Source organism: Neolamprologus brichardi, chromosome 13, assembly GCF_056152115.1.
Source record: "Neolamprologus brichardi isolate AB-2024 chromosome 13, ASM5615211v1, whole genome shotgun sequence".
Lineage (NCBI taxonomy): Eukaryota > Metazoa > Chordata > Actinopteri > Cichliformes > Cichlidae > Neolamprologus > Neolamprologus brichardi.
The window spans coordinates 29,401,360-29,420,897 of NC_142116.1; the positions used below are offsets into that span (position 1 = coordinate 29,401,360).

Sequence of the window (19,538 nt, forward strand, 5' to 3'; positions counted from 1 at the left end):
AAATCCCAGCACTATCTGAAGCAACACTGAATACCACTGTGCACCCTGAATATAACAAAGTTTGTCAACATCTCACTACACATGGTCATCACCTCAATGCACTTATTTTTGTAGTTCAGTTTACCAAAAAGACAACGCACAATAAACAAAGTTGAGAAGATTCCTGTTTGGTGTTTTGTTATTTTTATTTTTATAAAGATACTTCAACAATACGGTTGTCATGAAGTTTTTGTTTTTCACACAGCTATCATGAAGTGAAAAAGAGTGCAGGCCGAGTTGCAAATGGGACCACCAAAGTCATGGTTCTATTTTGATGCTGCTTAACTGTTGTTTTGTTTCAGATGTGATTATATATAGACCCAACTCTTTCCTTTGACTATGCTCATAACTGCCTTTCCTTTCTTCCCCTATGCTTCTGATCTCAGTGGGCAACAGTGACCTTCCATCTTCCCCACCATGTGCTGAAGCTCGTGGCTAGTGCCATTGTCAGCGAGCTGAAGAAGATAAACCAGAACGTAGCTGCCTTGTCTGTGGCCTCATCCATCATGGACAGGCTCTCCTACCTCTTGTCAAGCGCCAGACCTGAGCTTGGGGTGGGCCCTGGGCGCTCTGTAGATAGGTGAGAGTAAGCTTTGTGTCACATTGTGCATATTCAGGTCATTTGCACTTGAATCAGAATAAACTTTTTAGGTATAATACAAGTATGTTTTTGATTGAGCTTTTTATTTGTGGAGTAGTGTGTAGAGACGGTACCTTGCTCAGGGGTACTGCAGGGTTGCAAATGGTGGATTTGAACCCCTAACTTTCTGATCATGGGGCGAGTGCTCTACCTACTGAGCTATCCCTGCTCTATCTTTCAACTTAACCAAGTAACTTAACCCTCTGAGACTTAAACATATGACGAAGTTTTCACACATACACTGCGTTCCAAATTACTATGCAAATTGTGTTTAAGTCTCATTAAAATTAAATAAGTTGTTTTTCAATTAAACCCATGGATGGAATAGTGTGTCAGGGCTCTTTGGATCACTGAAATCAATCTCGGACAACTAGGATCATTAGTTTGCCAGGTGAGCCCAATTATAGCAAAAACAACTAAAGAAGGATGTTCCACATTATTAAGCAGACCAGCATTTTCAAGCAATATAGCAAGGAAAAAGGATCTCTGCTGCTGCTGAAAAGCCTGAAATAGTTGAATGCCTTGGACACGTAATGAAAACCTTAGATATTTCACGAAATCTTCAGCATGATCACCATAATGTTAAGAGATTTGTAGCTGAATCAGAGCACACATGGGTTCATGCAGATAAAGGTACAATGATGAAGGTTTCTGCCAGACAAATACATCGGGGGGGCAGCTGCTAGAAGGCCATTACAAAGCAGCAAACAGATATTTGAAGCTGCTGGTGCCTCTGGACCCCCGTGAACATCAAAGTGTAGGATCCTCCAGAGACTTGCAGTTGTGCATAAACCTTCTATTTGGCCAACCCTAACCAATGCTCACAAGCAGAAACAGCTGCAGTGGGGCCCAGAATTACTTGAAGACTAATTTTCAAACAGTCCTGTTCAATGATGAGTGCAGTGCAACCCTAGATGGTCCAGATGGATGCAGTGGATGATTCTTGGTGGACAGCCACCATGTCCCAACAAGGCTGCAACGTCAGCAAGGACGTGATGAAGTCATGTTTTGGGTCGGAATCACGGAGAGAGAGCTGGTCGGCCCCTTTAAGGTCCCTGAAGGTGTGAAAATGACCTCTGCAAAGTATGTGGAGTTTGACTGACCACTTTCTTCCATGGTAGAAAGAGATGAACTGTGTCTTCCGCAACAAAACCATCTTCATGCAAGACAATGCACCATCTCAAGTTACAAGGAATACCTCTGCATCATTCGCTGCTATCAGCCTAAAAGGAGAGAAACTCATGGTGTGGCCCCCATTCTTCCCTGACCTCAATCCTATTGAGAACCTTTGGAGCATCCTCAAGCAAAAAACTATGAGGGTGAGAGGCAGTCACATCCAAACAGCAGCTGTGGGAGACTCTTCTGACATCCTGCAAAGACATTCAAGTAGAAACTTTCCAAAAACACAAGTTCCATGGATGCAAGAATTGTAAAACTGCTATCAAATAAGGGGTCCTATTTTAATATGTAACTTGACCTGTTAAGATGTTTTTGTTTGAAATAGCTTTTGATTTCAGTAAAATTGATTTACTAATGCTGCAAATTCAACAAATGACCATTTTCAATTCTCTACAACCTATAAAATGTTTTGAAACTGTGTGCGTAATAACTTGGAACAGTGCATTTTAAGTTTTTTATTTTTGAAAAACGTACTGTTTTCATTGGGAGTTTTGTTCAGTAACATTTGAATTATACTCTAATGGTTGATGACTCAAACATTATGCTGACTGTCATTTGAATCGACTATTTCAGAAAATCAAAGAAAAATATAATTTGCATAATAATTTGGAATGCGGTGTAGTGTGAACTACAACAACGATGTAGTCAAAACAGCATACCAGGGATAATTTCAAGAATGCCTTGTATTATTCTAAAAGGTGTTGTTCTCTGCAGATCCCTGATGTACAGCGAGGCCAACAGGAGGGAAACATTCACATCGTGGCCACATGCTGGGTACAGGTGGGCTCAGCCTGATCCAATGGCACAAGCAGGGTTTTACCACCAGGTGGGTTCTGTGAGAATTCTAAGCTGCCTTTACATCTGTCAGCTCTGAGGAGCAATGTTATATGCACACATGTGGTTCACATGAATCACAATATTTGCAAGCACTCAAAGGGAAGATTTGCCTGGTTAGTGGAAGATGTTGACATTCTACTTGACTGCAAGATTATGAAGTTAAAGGAACACACATGGACTCATCCAACCATATAACCATGTAATTTGCTTTGTAATGCAAACTAGCTAAAGCTATGACAGCTTTAAGTGCACCATTTTTATCTGTAGTGATTTCATGTTTTTTTTTTTCTCATTTATATATTTATTTTTTACAACATGTGCTGTACAAACACTACATTCTTTACAATAAAAATCAGCAGGGAAAGTAGGCGGTCAGTGAAATTAACCCCCTCCCTACTGTGTTCCTGCAGCCTGCCTCATCAGGGGATGACAGAGCCATGTGTTTCACCTGCAGCGTGTGCCTGGTCTGTTGGGAACCAACAGACGAACCTTGGTGAGTGGATTATTAAATAAACACACATGCATCTTACTCACAACATAATAATTGTATTATAATGGTAAGCATTTCTTTATTACTCCCCAGGTCTGAACATGAGCGGCATTCTCCCAATTGTCCATTTGTGAAGGGAGAGCACACACAGAACGTCCCACTGTCGGTGACACTGGCAACAACACCCGCACAGTTTCCAAACAGTCCTGATCGTTCAGACAAGATTGCTTGCTATGGTTTTGGCAGCTGCCCACAGTTCCTGGCTGCTGCCACCAAGAGGGGCAAGATTTGCATCTGGGATGTCTCCAAAATGATGAAGGTCAGAGTACCAACCAATCCTTGCCTGGCTGACTCTTTACCTGCACAATGGAATGCATGCACAACACAGCACTTTATAGTGTCAGACAGTTTCTGCCCTACCAGGACTTAGAAGAGAAAGCAATGCAACAGTGATATCACAAATCCATCGACCTACTTTATTGGTAAAAGGCATGATGCCAGCAAGGGCAGTAAAAAATGTCTGGTTAAAGCAGCTGATTAAAGTAACTGATCCTTGTTACCAACCCAAAGCACGTCTTTTAAGTTATAATTTCCCAGATACACATGGTGCATAGAAACAGTTGAGCAGCTTTGTTTTACTTTGTTACCATATCAGATTTGTAAAGAAGTCACACTTCTGGTCTATGTACGAGCCTCAGCAGGACAGTAATACACTTCCTGAGGCTCTTTTAAACATATGTTACATGATTTGATTGCTTACTTGCTTAGCTTGGAGCATAAGCAGACAAAAGTTTAGTAGGGCAGTCTTGTTTATGTTGTTGACTATGACTCCAGGTAAAAAGTGTGTATCTGTGTGTTCAACAGGTGCACTTGAAGTTTGACATCAACCCATATGACCCAGCCATTCTGAGACAGTTGATCCTGTCTAGTGGTGAGCAGGGCCAGCATGCACTAACTGAGTCTCGGAGACCAACTTTGGCATGGTTAGAAGAGTCATCCTCCTGCTCCGATTTACCCAAACTCGAGGGAGACAGGTAAAACACACATTCCCATTTTAATTCATTTAAACTTGAAAGATAATTTTATAGGAATATTGTGTTTGAAATTTTTAACAAGGACACAATGTTTTAGAGTTGACCAGCCCTTTCAGACTCATGGATTTTATAGTATTTCCAGTACAGAGAATGTTCCTGATACAAATTGAGAGGAAAATGTTCTTTGTTGCAGCATGTTTCTCCTGACATACTCCAGCATACATTTCTATTCTGTATTCAACAGTTTATTTATTAAATTAATTATCTATAAAAACCGTATACAAAATGTATATTCAAAAATTAACTGGTTGAGTGTGGGGGGCATGTATAGCTGGTATCAGAAACTAATTTGAGCGTATAATGGCATCTGCTTCCTGGGATTTTTGTGGTGAACATAGGTTTGAACTGATTGGTTTGTTCTGCTTTAAGTAGATGATAATGACTTGTCTGTGACATAAAATGTGACAGTTTAGCAAGAGGTAATGGTTTTCTTTTATGTGGGGAAAAAAGGTGAAAGTGTTTTTTAAAAAGAAAAAGAATAAAGAAAACCAAAAAAATACAATAAACAATGTAAAAATAAAAGTAAAAAAAAGTGATTTAACTTAGTATTTGTGTGTTTTTACAGTCAGGGTTCTTAGTTTTTGTTTTATGATATTAGTCTTGATTTTTCTCACTTGTTGTTTTCCAGTGATGACCAGTTGGAGGACTCAGACAGTGATGAGCATTCCCGGTCAGAGTCAGTAACAGGTACAAGCATTTGCAACTTCTTTTTTTTTTCTTCCTTTTTTTTCGTAAAGGTTCAAAGAAACTATTGACATTGTTGTAGTTTCATTTAGATATTTCTTTTTATTTTGACTTTGACTTAACATTGATACTATTATTACTTTGTTTCAAATATTTCATGTGTCTAGCATCTGGTATTTAAAGTGTTATATTCTTTTTGTTGTTTAATGATTGTCAGCAAGCATCTTCTAGGTACATTTTTTGGCAGTAGGAGCCTATTACATTCTGCAAATTGCTGGGAAACCTAGTGAAAGTACATATTTCAGGGCTAAAAATTGTCACGGAGTTCAGTGTTTCTCTTTTTTAATAAATAGAATGAATAAATAGAATGTTTTAATAGTCTGAAATCATAACAGTCATGAGATACTATGAGTGCACTAAGTTCCCAGTAGGGTTGGGTGACTGGACAAATATATCGACGATAGGCTGAGCCCATCGGCCATCGTTTTTACAAGGGCGATTTATTTATTTATTTGCCCATGAGTGAGTTTGCTAATAATGATGGAGCAGTCAACAGGAAAAAATAATAGGGCTGTTTTAACAGCACCCTCTTTCATCTGCGAGCAAATGCGCACCAAAATGCTCGTTGATGGAGCTGCAGAAGCTGGTGATAGCCCAGCATACTCAGCGGTGGACACGTACATGCTGTGCAAGTTAGTGGTGTTTGAGTACTTTGCTCGCACTATATGTCTGCACAAGTGGCACACCGCTTTGGTTACATCCTTAGGTTTACCTCTTTCATCCCAAATTGTCGACTTTATATTTTTTTTTAGTGCTGTCAGCGTTAACGCGCCATCATCACAACTAACACAATTATCAGTTAACCCATCTGTTGTGCAAACTGAGTCAAAATCCCTGAAATGTCTCTGTCAACGCATTTCGGGCAGTTTGTCCAAAGTTTATTCATTCTGTGCTCTAGATGGGTTGAGCGCGTTAAAAATTTAAATCGCGTTAATCCTGACGACCGCGTTAACACTGACAGCCCCAATTTTGGGGGAAATTAGTTTGTCCATGTTTGGACTTCTGTGTTGTTAACACACAAATCAGTCCGTGCATGATTACATTGCTCCGCCCATCAAAAAGTCGGCGAATATTTTGCCCATCGTCGATTATTGGACTGACAATTGTTGGTTGGAAGATTTTCACAACCCTATTTCCCAGCCTCATTTAAATAATGTTGTTTGAATTACTGATTTTGTTATAGTTTGGCGAAGACTAACTTGGACCATTTTTTCCCCCTTCTCTTTTAGGCCAGCCGTCCCAGTGGGAGAGCATGGATGTGAGCCTAGGAGTGACGGCACTGAGTGTGCTCCAACAGCCTGAGAAGCTTCAATGGGAGGTAGTAGCCAGTGTGTTGGAGGATACTGTTAAGGACCTTGAGGAGCTTGGTGCCAACCCCTCATTAAACCAAACTAAGATTCATAACCAGGCCAAAACAAAGGACAAGGCCCCTGACCACCACAACATTCCCTTTCCCTGCTTGTTGGCTGGAGGCTTGCTCAGCTATCGCTCAGCATCCAGTGTTCCCATGGTTCGACCTACAACCACAACCACAGCTACAACACGCAGGACCGCAGATGGTCCACTTAGGACTCATGGGACCGAGCCCTTTCACCCTGGACCTCTACAGGAACAGGGTCCTATGGAGATAGAGACTTGTAATCCTCAAACTGCAGCACAAGAGCAGGGTTTCTCTAATTTAGCAGGTTCCCAACCTGCTAGCCCCTCTTCTCTGCCAGCTGTACGCAGGACTATACCCGTGCTGCTGCTGTACAGTATCAGAGAAGTAGATGACAAGTCCTCAGGACAAGTCTTTGCTCAGATGAATAACCTAATGAGCAAGGGGCTCCATGAGGAGGGCTTCACTGTGCCACAAATCATTGAGATGGAGTTTGACACCCACGAGCAGCTTCTTCTTCAGGACCCCCCCATCACTTATATTCAGCAGTTTGCTGATGCTGCCAATCTGGCAGGGTTGGATGGGCATATGGAAAAATGGAGCACACTGGCTGCAGCAACAGCCTCCAGTCCGCCTCGACCTGGAGCACTGGTACAGTGCTTGAGGCTGCCCAAACAGCTCGAGGAGGAGAATCTCTATGTGGACTCGATAACACCCTGCTGGGATGGTGTGCACCTGCTGGTTGCCCTGCAGCCCTGTGGCTCTGAGTCTCTGAGTGCTACAAACCAAGTAGAAGCTCTTAATAATCTCAACCGCCTGCATTCTGCACTCTGCAGCCAACGAAAAGCAGACACCTTACATCCAGTTGCAAATGGGGTGGAAGGCCACCACCCAGGGGGATCGCCACCACAGACACCGCTCATCCTTCCCCCAGGAGACCAGCAGCAGCAAAGGTCCCCAAGTGATGAGAGTGGAGGTGGATATCTTGCACTATACAAGCTCAACTATTCCACCCGTATTGTCACCTTGGATGAGGAACCTATTAAAGTACAGCAGATCTGGGACTCTCGGGATGCCATTACCTCCCTTATTTTGCTTCCTCCTGATGTGCTTGACAGCAGGGAAGATGACAGCGAAGAGGCTCCTGAGGAGGCTCTCCCAACAACTCCAAAAAATAGCTCTTCTGGGCTTGGAACAGGTCCGTCAGGCTCTGCTGAATCTGGAACTGGGACTGTGTGTGGAGCAGCTACCAACAGCAGCAGTGCTACTGTTACCAGTCCCTCCACCTCTGCCTCTACCCACAAAGACTCCAAGCGGCTGGAGGTGACAGGCCTGGGCCACCTGGTGGTAACCACACGGGCTGGGTTTATTATGATACTGGACCTGTCCACACTAGAGGTCCTAGCTAAGGTGGAGCCACCCAAAAAGGAGGGGTCAGCAGAGGAGACGGACCCATTTGTCTCAGTTACCTATTGCTCTGGGACAGATCGCCTTTGTGCCTGCACCAAAGGTAGGTTTTTCCCTTCTTTTTGTTTCTGCATATTTCCCTGCTGACAGTATTGCTGCTGATGGAATAGATAGTAAGACTTTATCTTTTCATGAAAGTTTTTCTTTCATGTGTGCAAATTTTCTTAGACTTATATCATCATATTATATATTTTATGTCATTAAGTCTAGTGTAAAAGTAGTGCCCTTTTGTTCACAAAGTTTATGGGTGTTCTGTATAAAACAATTAAGGGTCGGATTTACGTTAGTTTCTTATTAGTAATCTCAACATAAAATCTGGGCCATGTGTATGTCAACTACTATGGAAATTCCTTACTCATCCATCCATCCATCCATTTTCTTCCACTTTATCTGGGGCCGGGTCGCAGGGGCAGCAGCCTAAGCAGAGAAGCCCAGACCTCCCTCTCCCCAGCCACCTCCTGTAGCTTATCCGCTCAGCTCGTGGCCATAGGTGAGGGTAGGGATGTAGATCGACCGGTAAATTGAGAGCTTCGCTTTTGCGCTCAGCTCTCTCTTCACCACGACGGACCGGTGCAGCGTCTGCATCACTGTGGCCGCAGCACCAATCCGTCTGTCGATCTCCGGCTTCCTTCTCCCATCACTCTTGAACAAGACCCCGATATACTTGAACTCCTCCCCTTGGGGCAGGAACTCATCCCTGACCCAGAGTGGGCACTCCACCCTTTTCTGGCTGAGAACCATGGCCTCAGATTTGGAGGTGCTGATCCTCATTCCCGCTGCTTCACACTCGGCTGCGAACCATTCCAGTGCGAGCTGGAGGCCATCACCCGATGAAGCCAACAGAACCACATCATCCGCGAGAAGCAGAGACGAGATTCTGAGGCCACCGAAGTGAATGTGCCTAGAAATCTTGTCCATAAAAATTATGAACAGAATCAGTGACAAAGGGCAGCCCTGGCGGAGCCCATCACCCACCAGGAACGAGTCCGACTTATTGCTGGCAATGCGAACCAAGCTCTTGCAACGGTTGTATATGGATCGAATGGCCCGTAGCAATGGGCCAGACACCCCATACTCCCGTAGCACCTCCCACAGGACACCCTGAGGGACACGGTTTATTTTCTCTTTCTTGTGTAATATATACGGTGGGACTAATGAACCAGCAAACACAGATTTAGGTTGAAATCCAGCTCTTTGAATGAAAACCTTTGTCTTCAGTGAATACACATGAAGAAGTTAAACAGTGTAATGGAATGCTATACTGCAAAAGTCTTAAGCCACTTATGATTTCGTTATATTCTACAAGGAAAATGGGACATTGGTGCAGTGATTTATTGAAACAAAAATAAAAAAGAATTCTCAAGAGCTTAAAAGTCAGTATTTGTATGTTGTAGTATGGTTGTCTTTTATTCTTTAGGCACGCCTTCTTGTCATTTCTTTAAGTAGTCTTCAGGGTTCTTGAAGTACTTTCCAAAGCTCTTCTTTGGATGTTGGCTTGATTTTGTTCTGTTGTCTATGTAGATGATCCCACACTATTTGAGGTCTAGGATCTGTAGGTAGGCCAATCCACAGTGTTCCATTCTGTGTTGTATGTAGGTATGTGTGGTGGGGCGTGGTCTGTGGTGCCGCGTGGACGCACCTGCACGGCATCTGCAAATTACACCCGCGGTGTTAAATCACAGGGAAGCAGGGCTGAGAGGGTTGTTGTGGTTCCGTCACAGTATGTATCATTTTACTGTATTGGCAGTGATCGACTAAAAAGGCAGTTATACTGTCAGCTCATCTGGATTTTTTTTCCTATCTCTTAAATGATTTTTAGATACTGTTGATCTGTTGTAGGTAATTCCCTTTCATTGAACTTACTCAGTGCAGCAAATATAGTATGGGATGTCATGTCCCTCTGTGTCCTGGCTGAAGATGCCTATTCATATCTTTAAGACAGATTACCTGTGAGTCAATCGAGCAATCTTCATCCAACTCCAAAGGGAAGGAGAAACCTGTCAATGTACCTGCAGCTAGCTAGACTAACCACAAGGAGTATGTTAATGAATTAGCTGAGAATGAGCCAGAACCATGCAAAGGTGCTGACCAGGTTCGGCCTCAGCAAGCCGTTCACCAGCATGGACAGATGGCTCTGGGCAGATGGCTTCAAAAGTAGTTTCACGGCCTCTGTGGCTAACTTTCTGATGGTCTCGACAGGGTTCTTTACTTGGTTGAACCAGTATGTGCTGGTGGTCTATTAGCACAATCACTCAAAGCCATTTGGGCTAAACTTAAAATGAGGAAGAAGCAGCTGGAATCTCTTCATAATATTGTTCCCAAACATGATATGAAACCCAAGCTTGTTGCAAGGTTCTGCAGGCCTGCAGTTCTGTTACTTACCTATTACTATTCTGTTACTATTTCACGTTTTTTTAGCAGCAGAGAGATCCTTTTTCTTTCCCATATTGCTTGAAAATGCTGGTCTGCTTAATAATGTGGAACATCCTTCTTTAGTAGTTTTTCCTTTAATTGGGCTCACCTGGCAAACTAATGATCATAGTTGTCCGAGATTGATTTCAGTGATCCATAATGACCTGAGACACCATTCCATCCATGAGTTTAATTGAAAAACAACTTATTTAATCTTTATTTAATCTTTATGCCATTTAAACACATTTTGCATAATAATAACAAAGGATGAAGCAAGCTGTTTTATCTGTTTACCCTTGAAGGTCCATCCTTTAAGATCGACTTGCTGATTGGCTGCCCCTTGGAAATAGAAGGTTGAGTTGCTGGTGGTTTAGGGTTATGTGCTCACAACCAGAGGCGTTTGTCTGAGAGCAGAAGAAGGTCTCACCAAACAATTACAGCAGTGTGAGGCCAGAGCTTTTAGCGGACAGAAATGTCTTTTACATTCACTGACCTTATTTCCAACTTGTCCATGTTTAATATAAGCCTCGATCTCTGGAACAGTATAAAATAAAGAAAAGAACCAGAGGCCTATTTTAAAGTTCATAAATGCTGTGGTTTTTCCTGGAACCTTAGCTGGGAGCTTCAGAGTAAGGCAGATGGGGATCTTTAAGTATTGCATGAACCAGGCCTTTACTCCCCTTCTTGCAGGACAGCGAATAAAGGACACAAAATGTCACCCCGAAGTACATGAAGGCTTTGGTGGTTGGGTTAGTGTAACTGGACAGAGCTACTGACTTTCCACCCCTCTGGGCCTACAACACACAGAGGGGGTACCCACAAGGTTTACCAAATAAAAGGAGCAGCACTCCAACTCAGATTTTGACACACACGCGCACGCACGCACGCACGCACGCACGCACGCACGCACACTCAACTTGAATAATCTGAACAGAGGGAAATGCAGTCTTGTTTAGAGATATCAACTTTGTGGAGTAGCGGTAGTCTAAGATATCAGGCTGTGAAGCACACTATATGTGGCCTTTCATAATGTTATGAAAAAGTTGAAGCATTACCAGGACAAAAATTAGACCATTTTGTTTCCTTTTCATATTATTTAAGACAATTTTCAAAATGGTAAATGACAGTTAGAATTTTCTTAGAAGTTCTTAGAATTTTTGTGTCTGAACAATTTCACTGTGAAATTACTACCAGTGTCTATATTTATTTATTATTAGAACAAAATAACAATAATTTAATATGAATTTATTATATGAAACAACATAAAATAATCTCCTGAATAAGGATTAATATTTCTGAAAAACTAGAGGTTCTTTTTAGAGTATCTTTTTCTAATGTTAGTTTTGTTTCTGCTCTCCTGAAGGTGGAGAACTTCATTTCCTTCAAATTGGAGGTGTGTGTGAAGATGTAGATGACGGAGACATGTTTATTGATGGCCCCCTTTCTAAAGGGGCTGAACTGCTGCTTGAGGGGGCCAAGCCCTCCTCTAACCCTTCTAGCCCCGGGATCACAGGTAAACCTGTCTCTAGATACACTGAGTCGTTAATTCACTACATCAGTTTTGATGCGTAACTTGAAAAGTGTTCTGGCCTTTGTGTAGGAGTGGACCTACTGGTGGATCAACCACTGACCACAGAGATTCTGATGTCCCTGGTAGAGCTGACACGCTTTGAGACTTTGACCCCACGCTTCTCAGCCACAGTTCCCCCGTGCTGGGTGGAGGTTCAGCAGGAGCAACAACAGCGACGCCACCCACAGCACCTTCATCAGCAGCACCATGGAGATGCAGCCCAGCACACACGTACTTGGAAACTTCAAAGTGACAGGTAGCAGTTTTAATTATCTGTACTGTTATGTCTGAGCTAGTGGCTTTATAGTGTAGGGATGCACATTTGCCTAACAAGTGAAAGACTGCAGGAGGAAACACAGTCCCACAGGTTTGTGAGGAGATTTTTCTATAAGAATCACTCTTCCTTGAAATCTTTGCCTGTTGCCAACAAAGATAACAAAATACTAACTTTTTTTGTATGTATTAAGTACCAACTAGTGCTGTTGTACTGGTTTCTCCCTTCCCTGCTTTTACTGTCAGTGTAAATGGACTTCTCACATAGTGAGCAGACAAGAGAGGTGGAGCAAACATTTTAGCCGAGTTTAGTCTCTTAGATAACTGTTAGAGTGAGCAAGAGAAGCAGACAGGGAAAGCATTAACGAGCTAAGCTTTTTAATTTTAGTCAACTTGAGTTTGTGCTAAAGTAAAAAAAAAATGTACAGAAAAAAGAAGCTGTTGGTGTGAAATCATCAGATCCTTTGCTCTTACCCTCAGCTTTAGTATGCTAGCCCACTAGCAACAGGTACACTCCAGCTGACACACAGGGTAGAAAATCCAAAACCGTATAGAAATGACATGTACGGATCAACTCGTTGTCACCAGTCTGTGTTCCAGGTATCAGTAACACATCTCCCAGTTGATAACCAAAATTTTGAATAATTTATTTATGAATCTGCTGCTAATGTATCGAAACAGTTGTCAGTCTTGTTTGCTATTCAGGTCTTGGCACATGTTCCAGTCACACTTAGACATAACTCATGTTTTGAATCATTTTACATAAAGTCCCTTGAATATCTTTCCTAAAGTCATATGTGACTTGGATGTTAGAGGAAGTCTTCTTTCAAGGTCATATGTACTTGAATCTCAGCTATAAACAACAGTTCTAGAGCAGCAGATTCTACTTTTGGTTTCTGTTTTGTATCTGAAATCTTGATCATTACTTTCCTCATCTACTGGAGTTACAGACATTTCACCATCAACTGGTACGCTCACGAGTCTGTGTGTAGCTTGACATGCTTAATATTTGAAATGGTTGATAATGTGATCGTGTAGGAATACTTTCTTTAATAATGATGACCTCTGTTCTGTCTTCAGTTCTAGCTGGGATGAGCATGTGTTTGAACTGGTGCTGCCCAAGGCCTGCATGGTGGGCCATGTGGACTTTAAGTTTGTCTTGAATGCCAACATCGTCAACATTCCTCAGATCCAGGTCACTCTGCTGAAAAACAAAGCACCTGGGCTGGGCAAAGTCAGTGGTGAGGACATTGTTTTTAAACAATTAATGATTGCTTTTAACCAGCAGTGTTTCAGACTAGAGCAGCTTTGTTTTGGGGGGAAGTTTTCATCATTTCTCATTCAGTTAGTATGTATTGTATTCTTACTAGATAGAACTGACTTTATACATCTCAGTATTACTCCTTATCTCTTCAACAGAAACAGCTGTGGACAGGCAGATCTCGTTCCCTCTTTCCAATGTCCTTCATGCAAATGGGGAGAGAAATGGCCAACCTGTAATGCAAGACTTCACAGAGGACATCCAGTTCATGGACATAGAGGAGACATCAGGTCAAACATTTTAGGCAGTTTCAATTTATAAACACTTATTTGCCCTGCAGATGATCACTCACTTAGAACCTTTCATTTCAGATAATGACTCGACTTTGAAATTATTTATTTATTTTTGTAAATAAACTGTATGTAAACATAAAATTGTGGTTTCATATGCTTATTGCAGGCTCCATGTTGTGTCCATTCCTGGAAGACCACAAGGAGGACATCCTGTGTGGTCCAGTATGGCTGGCCAGTGGGCTAGACCTCTCTGGCCATGCTGGTATGCTCAGCCTCACTAGCCCCAAGCTGGTAAAAGGTAATAAACATATACTGAAAATCAAGACCTGGCTATCAGACTAAAGCAGATTCAATAGCCACCTGACTCTCGGACTGGTTTAGAATTAATATTTGTTTCTCCAGTGGCATTGGCGATCATCAAGACTGCCAAACACACAGTTCATTTCAAGTTGATGTAAATATAGGAATGATGACAATAAAGTTAATTTGTCAAACCAGTATTCCAAACTACTTTGGAAGCCCTTTATTTGGAAATTCATGGTCAAACTCCTACTTAAGATCGTCGTGACATAAACAATTCAGTGAGATGGTTATAATGCTGACTGTTAGATGTGAAATGACTTCCTGATCATAGCCTGCAGTTCATATTCATCTACACAGGTGTGTGTCAGTGTTTCACAATTGTCCTGTTGATCCCTCTCTGCTGCAGGCATGGCAGGAGGGAAGTACCGCTCTTTCCTGGTTCACATCAAAGCAGTAAGTGATAAGGGCACGGAGGAGAACCCCCGCCCCGTGGTGAGAATGCCTAGTTCCAAGCCTCAGGGCACCAAAGCGCACTCACTGTCAACCCTCCTTCAAAGGGCTCAGGCTTCTAAGGTACACAATTACAGTTCCTAAGCCAGTCAGATGGCACATAAGTGTTGGGTTTCATCAAGTTACAGCCCGTTTAGAGTAATGTTTCTATGTTTTGAGGCTGTCGGCTCATTTGTTTCCACTGAAAGTGGAGAGTTTATTTATTTTTTAAATAAAGAAAAAACGGAAGATGTTAACTTGATTGGTCCAAAGTGAACTATTGAATAATTCTTATACTATGAAAAGTCTTGTTTTTGCAGTCATTTTGTTTTCCAAGATAAAAACATTCCAAAAAAATGAACAGCTGGTCTACCCTTGACTTTGTGAAACTACCAATTGCCAAACAAAGCCACATTCATGTATTTGCTACCTTTTATTTTTGTGTGTAGGAGAAAGTCTCCGCAGTGAAGACGGAAACCTCAGCTCCATCAAAGAAAGTAGAAAACCTGCGAGGATGCGACCTGCTTCAGGAAGTTTCAGTCACAATCAGAAGGTTCAAGAAGACGTCAATTCCCAAAGAAAGGTCAGATAACTGCTGAGGTGCTGCTGACACTGTGGTCAGGTTAAACATTTAACACGGATACAGCAGGTCTACACACAGAGAAGTGTGCTTAACAATATTTCGTTATAAAGGACAATTTTTGCTTAGATGGTTTTTGTTTGGTGGTTTTTTACAAGTTAGTTGGTCTGTGTCTGCTGCTCTGTCGTTTTCAGGGTCCAACGCTGTGCAATGCTGCAGTTCCCAGACTTCCATGAGAAACTGCTGGATGCACTGTGTCGGCGAACAGAGGGCGGCCCAGCCACGGAGCATGCCCAGAGCCTCATCCTAGATATCTTGTGCTGGCTGGCTGGGGTCTTCTCCAATGGACCTTGCAGGTAGAAGTCAACCTGGAGACATACAGATTACAGCATTACCATAAGGGCTCTAGATTATACATGACCGTCACATTCACATTGTACTAAGTGGAATATTGAATTTTGTGTCCTGTTTTTAGCCTAAAAGAAGGAAAGGAGAGTCTGCAGGTGAAAACCAGGACGAGGCTTACCGATATTGTACGGGTGTGTTTCTTTGAGGCTGGCCGGAGTATAGCACACAAATGTGCTCGCTTTCTTGCACTTTGCATTAGGTAAGAAACCCGTTTGAGCCAAAGATGCAGACAGTTCTTTTACACTTGGGCAAATTTACAACTTAACACGCATAAGGTAGAGGCCTTGTTCAAGGATGGAGTGCTGAAGATGCTGTTTGTTAGGCAGGCCCACTTATTTGAAAAGGGAAGAGAGACAGAGTGTGGAGTTAATTTCTCACAATCTCACAAAAAGAAAGTAATGGGTGCTGAATGCGTTGTGTCTGCCAACATTATGTTTTTAAGGGTGAGAGGGCTCTACCACAAGTCAAGGCTTACATTAGGGGTTATTAATTTCTTGTAATGTAACATGGGTTCTCTCTTGGTATCTTGTGTTTTGTTTTTTACGTTTACTTAAATAAAATAACAAGCACGTAGTTTTGTTTCTTGTTACAGTAATGGGAAAGGAGAACCAAGTCAGCAGGGTTTTGGCGTGAGCCTTCTGAAGGCTCTGCTGGACAATATGCCTTACTTGCCTGCAGCAGCAACTGGTGGTGAGTGATTGAGCAACATCTAGCACCCTCCCTTGTCTGTGTTTCTTGACTGTCCAGACTTGATGTTTTACCCTCTCCTCTTTCTTCTGTGGGCTTCCAGGCTCAGTGTTCTGGTACTTTGTGTTGTTAAATTACGTGAAGGAGGAGGACCTGGCAGACTGCAGCACTGCTTGTGCCTCCCTGCTCACCGCCATCTCTCGACAGCTGCAGGACCGCCTCACACCACTGGAGGCCCTGCTGCAGACCAGGTATCTGTATAGCTCTTTAGTCTAAACCCTAGGTTCATAAATTACGTTTTTCTCATCTTATCGTCACCTTATTTTATCCCCCTTTCTTGGATGTTTATCTATTCGTTCCCAGGTACGGACTGTACAGCTCTCCATTTGACCCGGTGCTCTTTGACTTGGAGGTCAGCGGTTCCTCATGTAAGAATGCCTTCAACAGCAGCATCGGAGTGCAGTCTGATGAGATCGACCTCTCCGACATACTCTCAGGTATGAGCACTAAAACTTCACAGGAATTTCTTCCTGTGAACACTGACCTGAACTTGCAGATCTTAAAGCACTGCTCTCCTTTATCACAAGAAGGCTCTATAATGTGAAAATGAAATACATTTTAATGACCAAGTCTGCTCTGACACCTAGTTGAGAAGAAAAAAACCCAAAGCATCTTTTACCTCACAGGGCTTTTAAAGTACAGTGTGCAAAATATACACTGAACAGTTTCATAATATCTACTATATAATAAATCATTTCAAACTACAGACCTTGTATGGCTTGTCAGATTTCAGTGAGACTTTTTGCAACTTCTGATTTGGTCTTTCCTGTTGAAGCTGCAACTTATGCGGGTCTACCCATCCACACACCAAAATTGCACCTTCACTGGACCTGAAAGAATCCAGTCTAGCTTCATGCAAAAAAAGCAAGCTAGTAAACTGAGAAACCCTTGAACCTCATCAAGTGGAGACACTTCTGCTGAAATAACGTTCCACAGGGTAACTTGAAAGGAGGCTGAATAAGGTGACCCTGAGTCCTCCCTTAGCTATGCTGCAATAGGTCTGTACTAAAAAGTGTGGCGTTTTTTGGTGTGTGTGTGTGTGCACCCCCTCCAGTCACCGTCAACAAGCCACGGCAACTGGCTGCTCCTCCATTTGCCAGTTCTGCTGGGGGTTTCTTCTTGTTAAAAGGGAATCTTTCTTTCCCACTCTGACCAAGTGCTTAGGGAAAAAATTAAAAAGAGCTTTATGTTTTTAAGGGTGAAAGGAGGAACTCAAATGCTTGTTTAGCATATTTTTTTCCAGTTAGTTTTGAATGTTGTATGTTTCGTAGGGAACGGAAAAGTGAGCAGCTGTGCAGCAGCAGAAGGCAGCTTCACAGCATTAACAGGACTCTTGGAGGTGGAACCTTTGCACTTTACTTGTATCTCCACCAGTGATGGCACACGGGTGGAGCGAGATGACGCCAGCATGTTCACTGGTAACCATTTGATCTTAGCTTGGTTTTAGCTGAGGTTTCAGTATGGGAACTGTCCTTTCTTGAAGTTGTATTCTTTGTTTCCAGTGAGTACATTTGGTGTGACCCCAACAGTGGGCGGCCTGTCAACGGGAACGGTTGGAGAAGCTTCTACGGCTCTGAGTTCTGCAGCTCAGGTGGCTCTCCAGTCGTTGTCTCATGCTATGGTGTCAGCAGAGCAGCAGCTGCAGGTCCTGCAGGAGAAGCAACAGCAGCTGCTGAAGCTGCAGCAGCAGGTGAAGAACCAGTTCAGTTATCTGCCTGTTTAAGCTGCAGGAGCTCAACAAAACTCAATGACAGGAGTGCCGTCACATTAGACAGACTAGCTATTAGAACACAATAGGATAGAACAGAATAGAAATGGTTAAATAATCACACACTAGGTAGAGAAGTGATGAAATATGAGTTTGTTTGGCACTGGCTTCTGAGAACCAAATGACCAAGTTATAAAACTTATTTAGCAGAAATCTTTATGACATGATGATGTAAGAAAAAGTCTCAAAGGTTCATAAAGGATATGAAGCCAAATGTTACAGATTGTTAATTTCTTCCACCGAGAAATGCTATTATTGTAGCAAGGACTTGATACAGTTTAAAAACCTAACCAGAGTTCATGGCTGTGGAAACCATGTTCTGACTGGACACCAAATGTTTGCACAAAACTGAAGAAATCCAAGAAATTAAAAGACAAAAAATGCTGAAAGCCTTTTCCAGTTTTAGATTTCTCTAAAGTTTGCCATGTTGCTCTAATACAAGTCTAGTGTTTTTATCCTGTGGCTGTAATATTCTTTGTATGCTGTAAACAGAAGGCCAAGCTGGAGGCTAAGCTGCATCAGACCACCTCAGCAGCAGCAGCTGCTGCCTCAGGCGTGGGACCTATACACAACTCTGTGCCTTCAAACCCTTCCTCCGCGCCAGGCTTTTTCATTCATCCTTCTGACGTCATCCCCCCAACACCTAAAACCACGCCCCTCTTCATGACCCCTCCTCTCACGCCCCCTAATGAGGTGGTTTCTGCAGCCTTCAGTGCTGAGCTGGCTCACCTGTTCCCTGGTTCCATGATGGACCCCGGGCCTGTCAACCTGGCTGCACACAAGAACACACAGAAAGCCAAACCAGTTAGTAACAAGTAGCTCCATGCTTTGTGGCCATTTATCCCTGAGTCACTGGGATATTTATATAGCTATTGCTGCATATATCACTTTCAACAAATGATTTCAGATCTAGATAGATTTATCTAACTTGATAGATTGCTTTGCAGTAAAATGAGAAATGTCTCTCTTTCTGCCTCAGAGCCCAATGGGCAGTGGTCTGGCTTTGGCCATTTCCCAGGCATCTCACTTCCTGCAGCCTCCTCCACATCAGTCAATCATCATAGAGCGGATGCACTCTGGTATGTCATGTAGGACTATTCCATATTGACCACCTAACCTAGTGCTTATATGTCAATATTTTAAGACTGGAAGATTCTGAAACTTTCTGAAAGTTTTAATCATGTTTCATTTGTTGCTAATTACGTTAGGAAATACCGTCAAAATTAAATATTTGTGGAAAATAAACTGAGCTTGCTCATGAGTGTGCTATGTTTTTCCTCCCAGGAGCTCGCCGTTTTGTAACTTTGGACTTTGGCCGTCCTGTTTTGCTGACGGATGCTCTGATCCCCACCTGTGGCGACCTGGCCTCTCTGTCCATAGACATCTGGACTCTTGGTGAGGAGGTGGATGGCCGCAGGCTGGTGGTGGCCACAGACATCAGCACCCACTCCCTCATTCTGCATGACCTGCTGCCACCACCTGTTTGCAGGTTCATGAAGGTCTGTTTCTCTCTGTTTTACTTTGGGGCAGAGTTGTGGGTTGGTTTACGTGATGTTTTAAATTTCT

The 19,538-nt window shown here is 42.7% G+C and overlaps 1 protein-coding gene across 3 annotated transcripts in view; it reads left to right on the top strand.

Moving 5' to 3' along the window:
* The window catches only part of birc6 (baculoviral IAP repeat containing 6), a 112,974-nt gene that overhangs the window by 14,848 nt on the left and 78,588 nt on the right, over positions 1 to 19,538 (top strand). For all 3 annotated transcript variants that reach the window (XM_087850424.1, XM_087850426.1, XM_087850425.1), the window contains exons 4-27: positions 426 to 619; positions 2,573 to 2,684; positions 3,106 to 3,188; positions 3,279 to 3,504; positions 4,050 to 4,219; positions 4,908 to 4,966; positions 6,253 to 7,911; positions 11,644 to 11,793; positions 11,881 to 12,106; positions 13,204 to 13,364; positions 13,543 to 13,674; positions 13,844 to 13,975; positions 14,387 to 14,553; positions 14,919 to 15,052; positions 15,244 to 15,405; positions 15,525 to 15,656; positions 16,050 to 16,147; positions 16,248 to 16,395; positions 16,508 to 16,641; positions 17,476 to 17,622; positions 17,707 to 17,894; positions 18,465 to 18,776; positions 18,952 to 19,051; positions 19,257 to 19,471. In XM_087850424.1, coding sequence (XP_087706550.1) covers positions 426 to 619; positions 2,573 to 2,684; positions 3,106 to 3,188; positions 3,279 to 3,504; positions 4,050 to 4,219; positions 4,908 to 4,966; positions 6,253 to 7,911; positions 11,644 to 11,793; positions 11,881 to 12,106; positions 13,204 to 13,364; positions 13,543 to 13,674; positions 13,844 to 13,975; positions 14,387 to 14,553; positions 14,919 to 15,052; positions 15,244 to 15,405; positions 15,525 to 15,656; positions 16,050 to 16,147; positions 16,248 to 16,395; positions 16,508 to 16,641; positions 17,476 to 17,622; positions 17,707 to 17,894; positions 18,465 to 18,776; positions 18,952 to 19,051; positions 19,257 to 19,471 — 5,241 coding nt within the window. The remainder of the gene's footprint in view (positions 1 to 425; positions 620 to 2,572; positions 2,685 to 3,105; positions 3,189 to 3,278; positions 3,505 to 4,049; positions 4,220 to 4,907; positions 4,967 to 6,252; positions 7,912 to 11,643; positions 11,794 to 11,880; positions 12,107 to 13,203; positions 13,365 to 13,542; positions 13,675 to 13,843; positions 13,976 to 14,386; positions 14,554 to 14,918; positions 15,053 to 15,243; positions 15,406 to 15,524; positions 15,657 to 16,049; positions 16,148 to 16,247; positions 16,396 to 16,507; positions 16,642 to 17,475; positions 17,623 to 17,706; positions 17,895 to 18,464; positions 18,777 to 18,951; positions 19,052 to 19,256; positions 19,472 to 19,538) is intronic.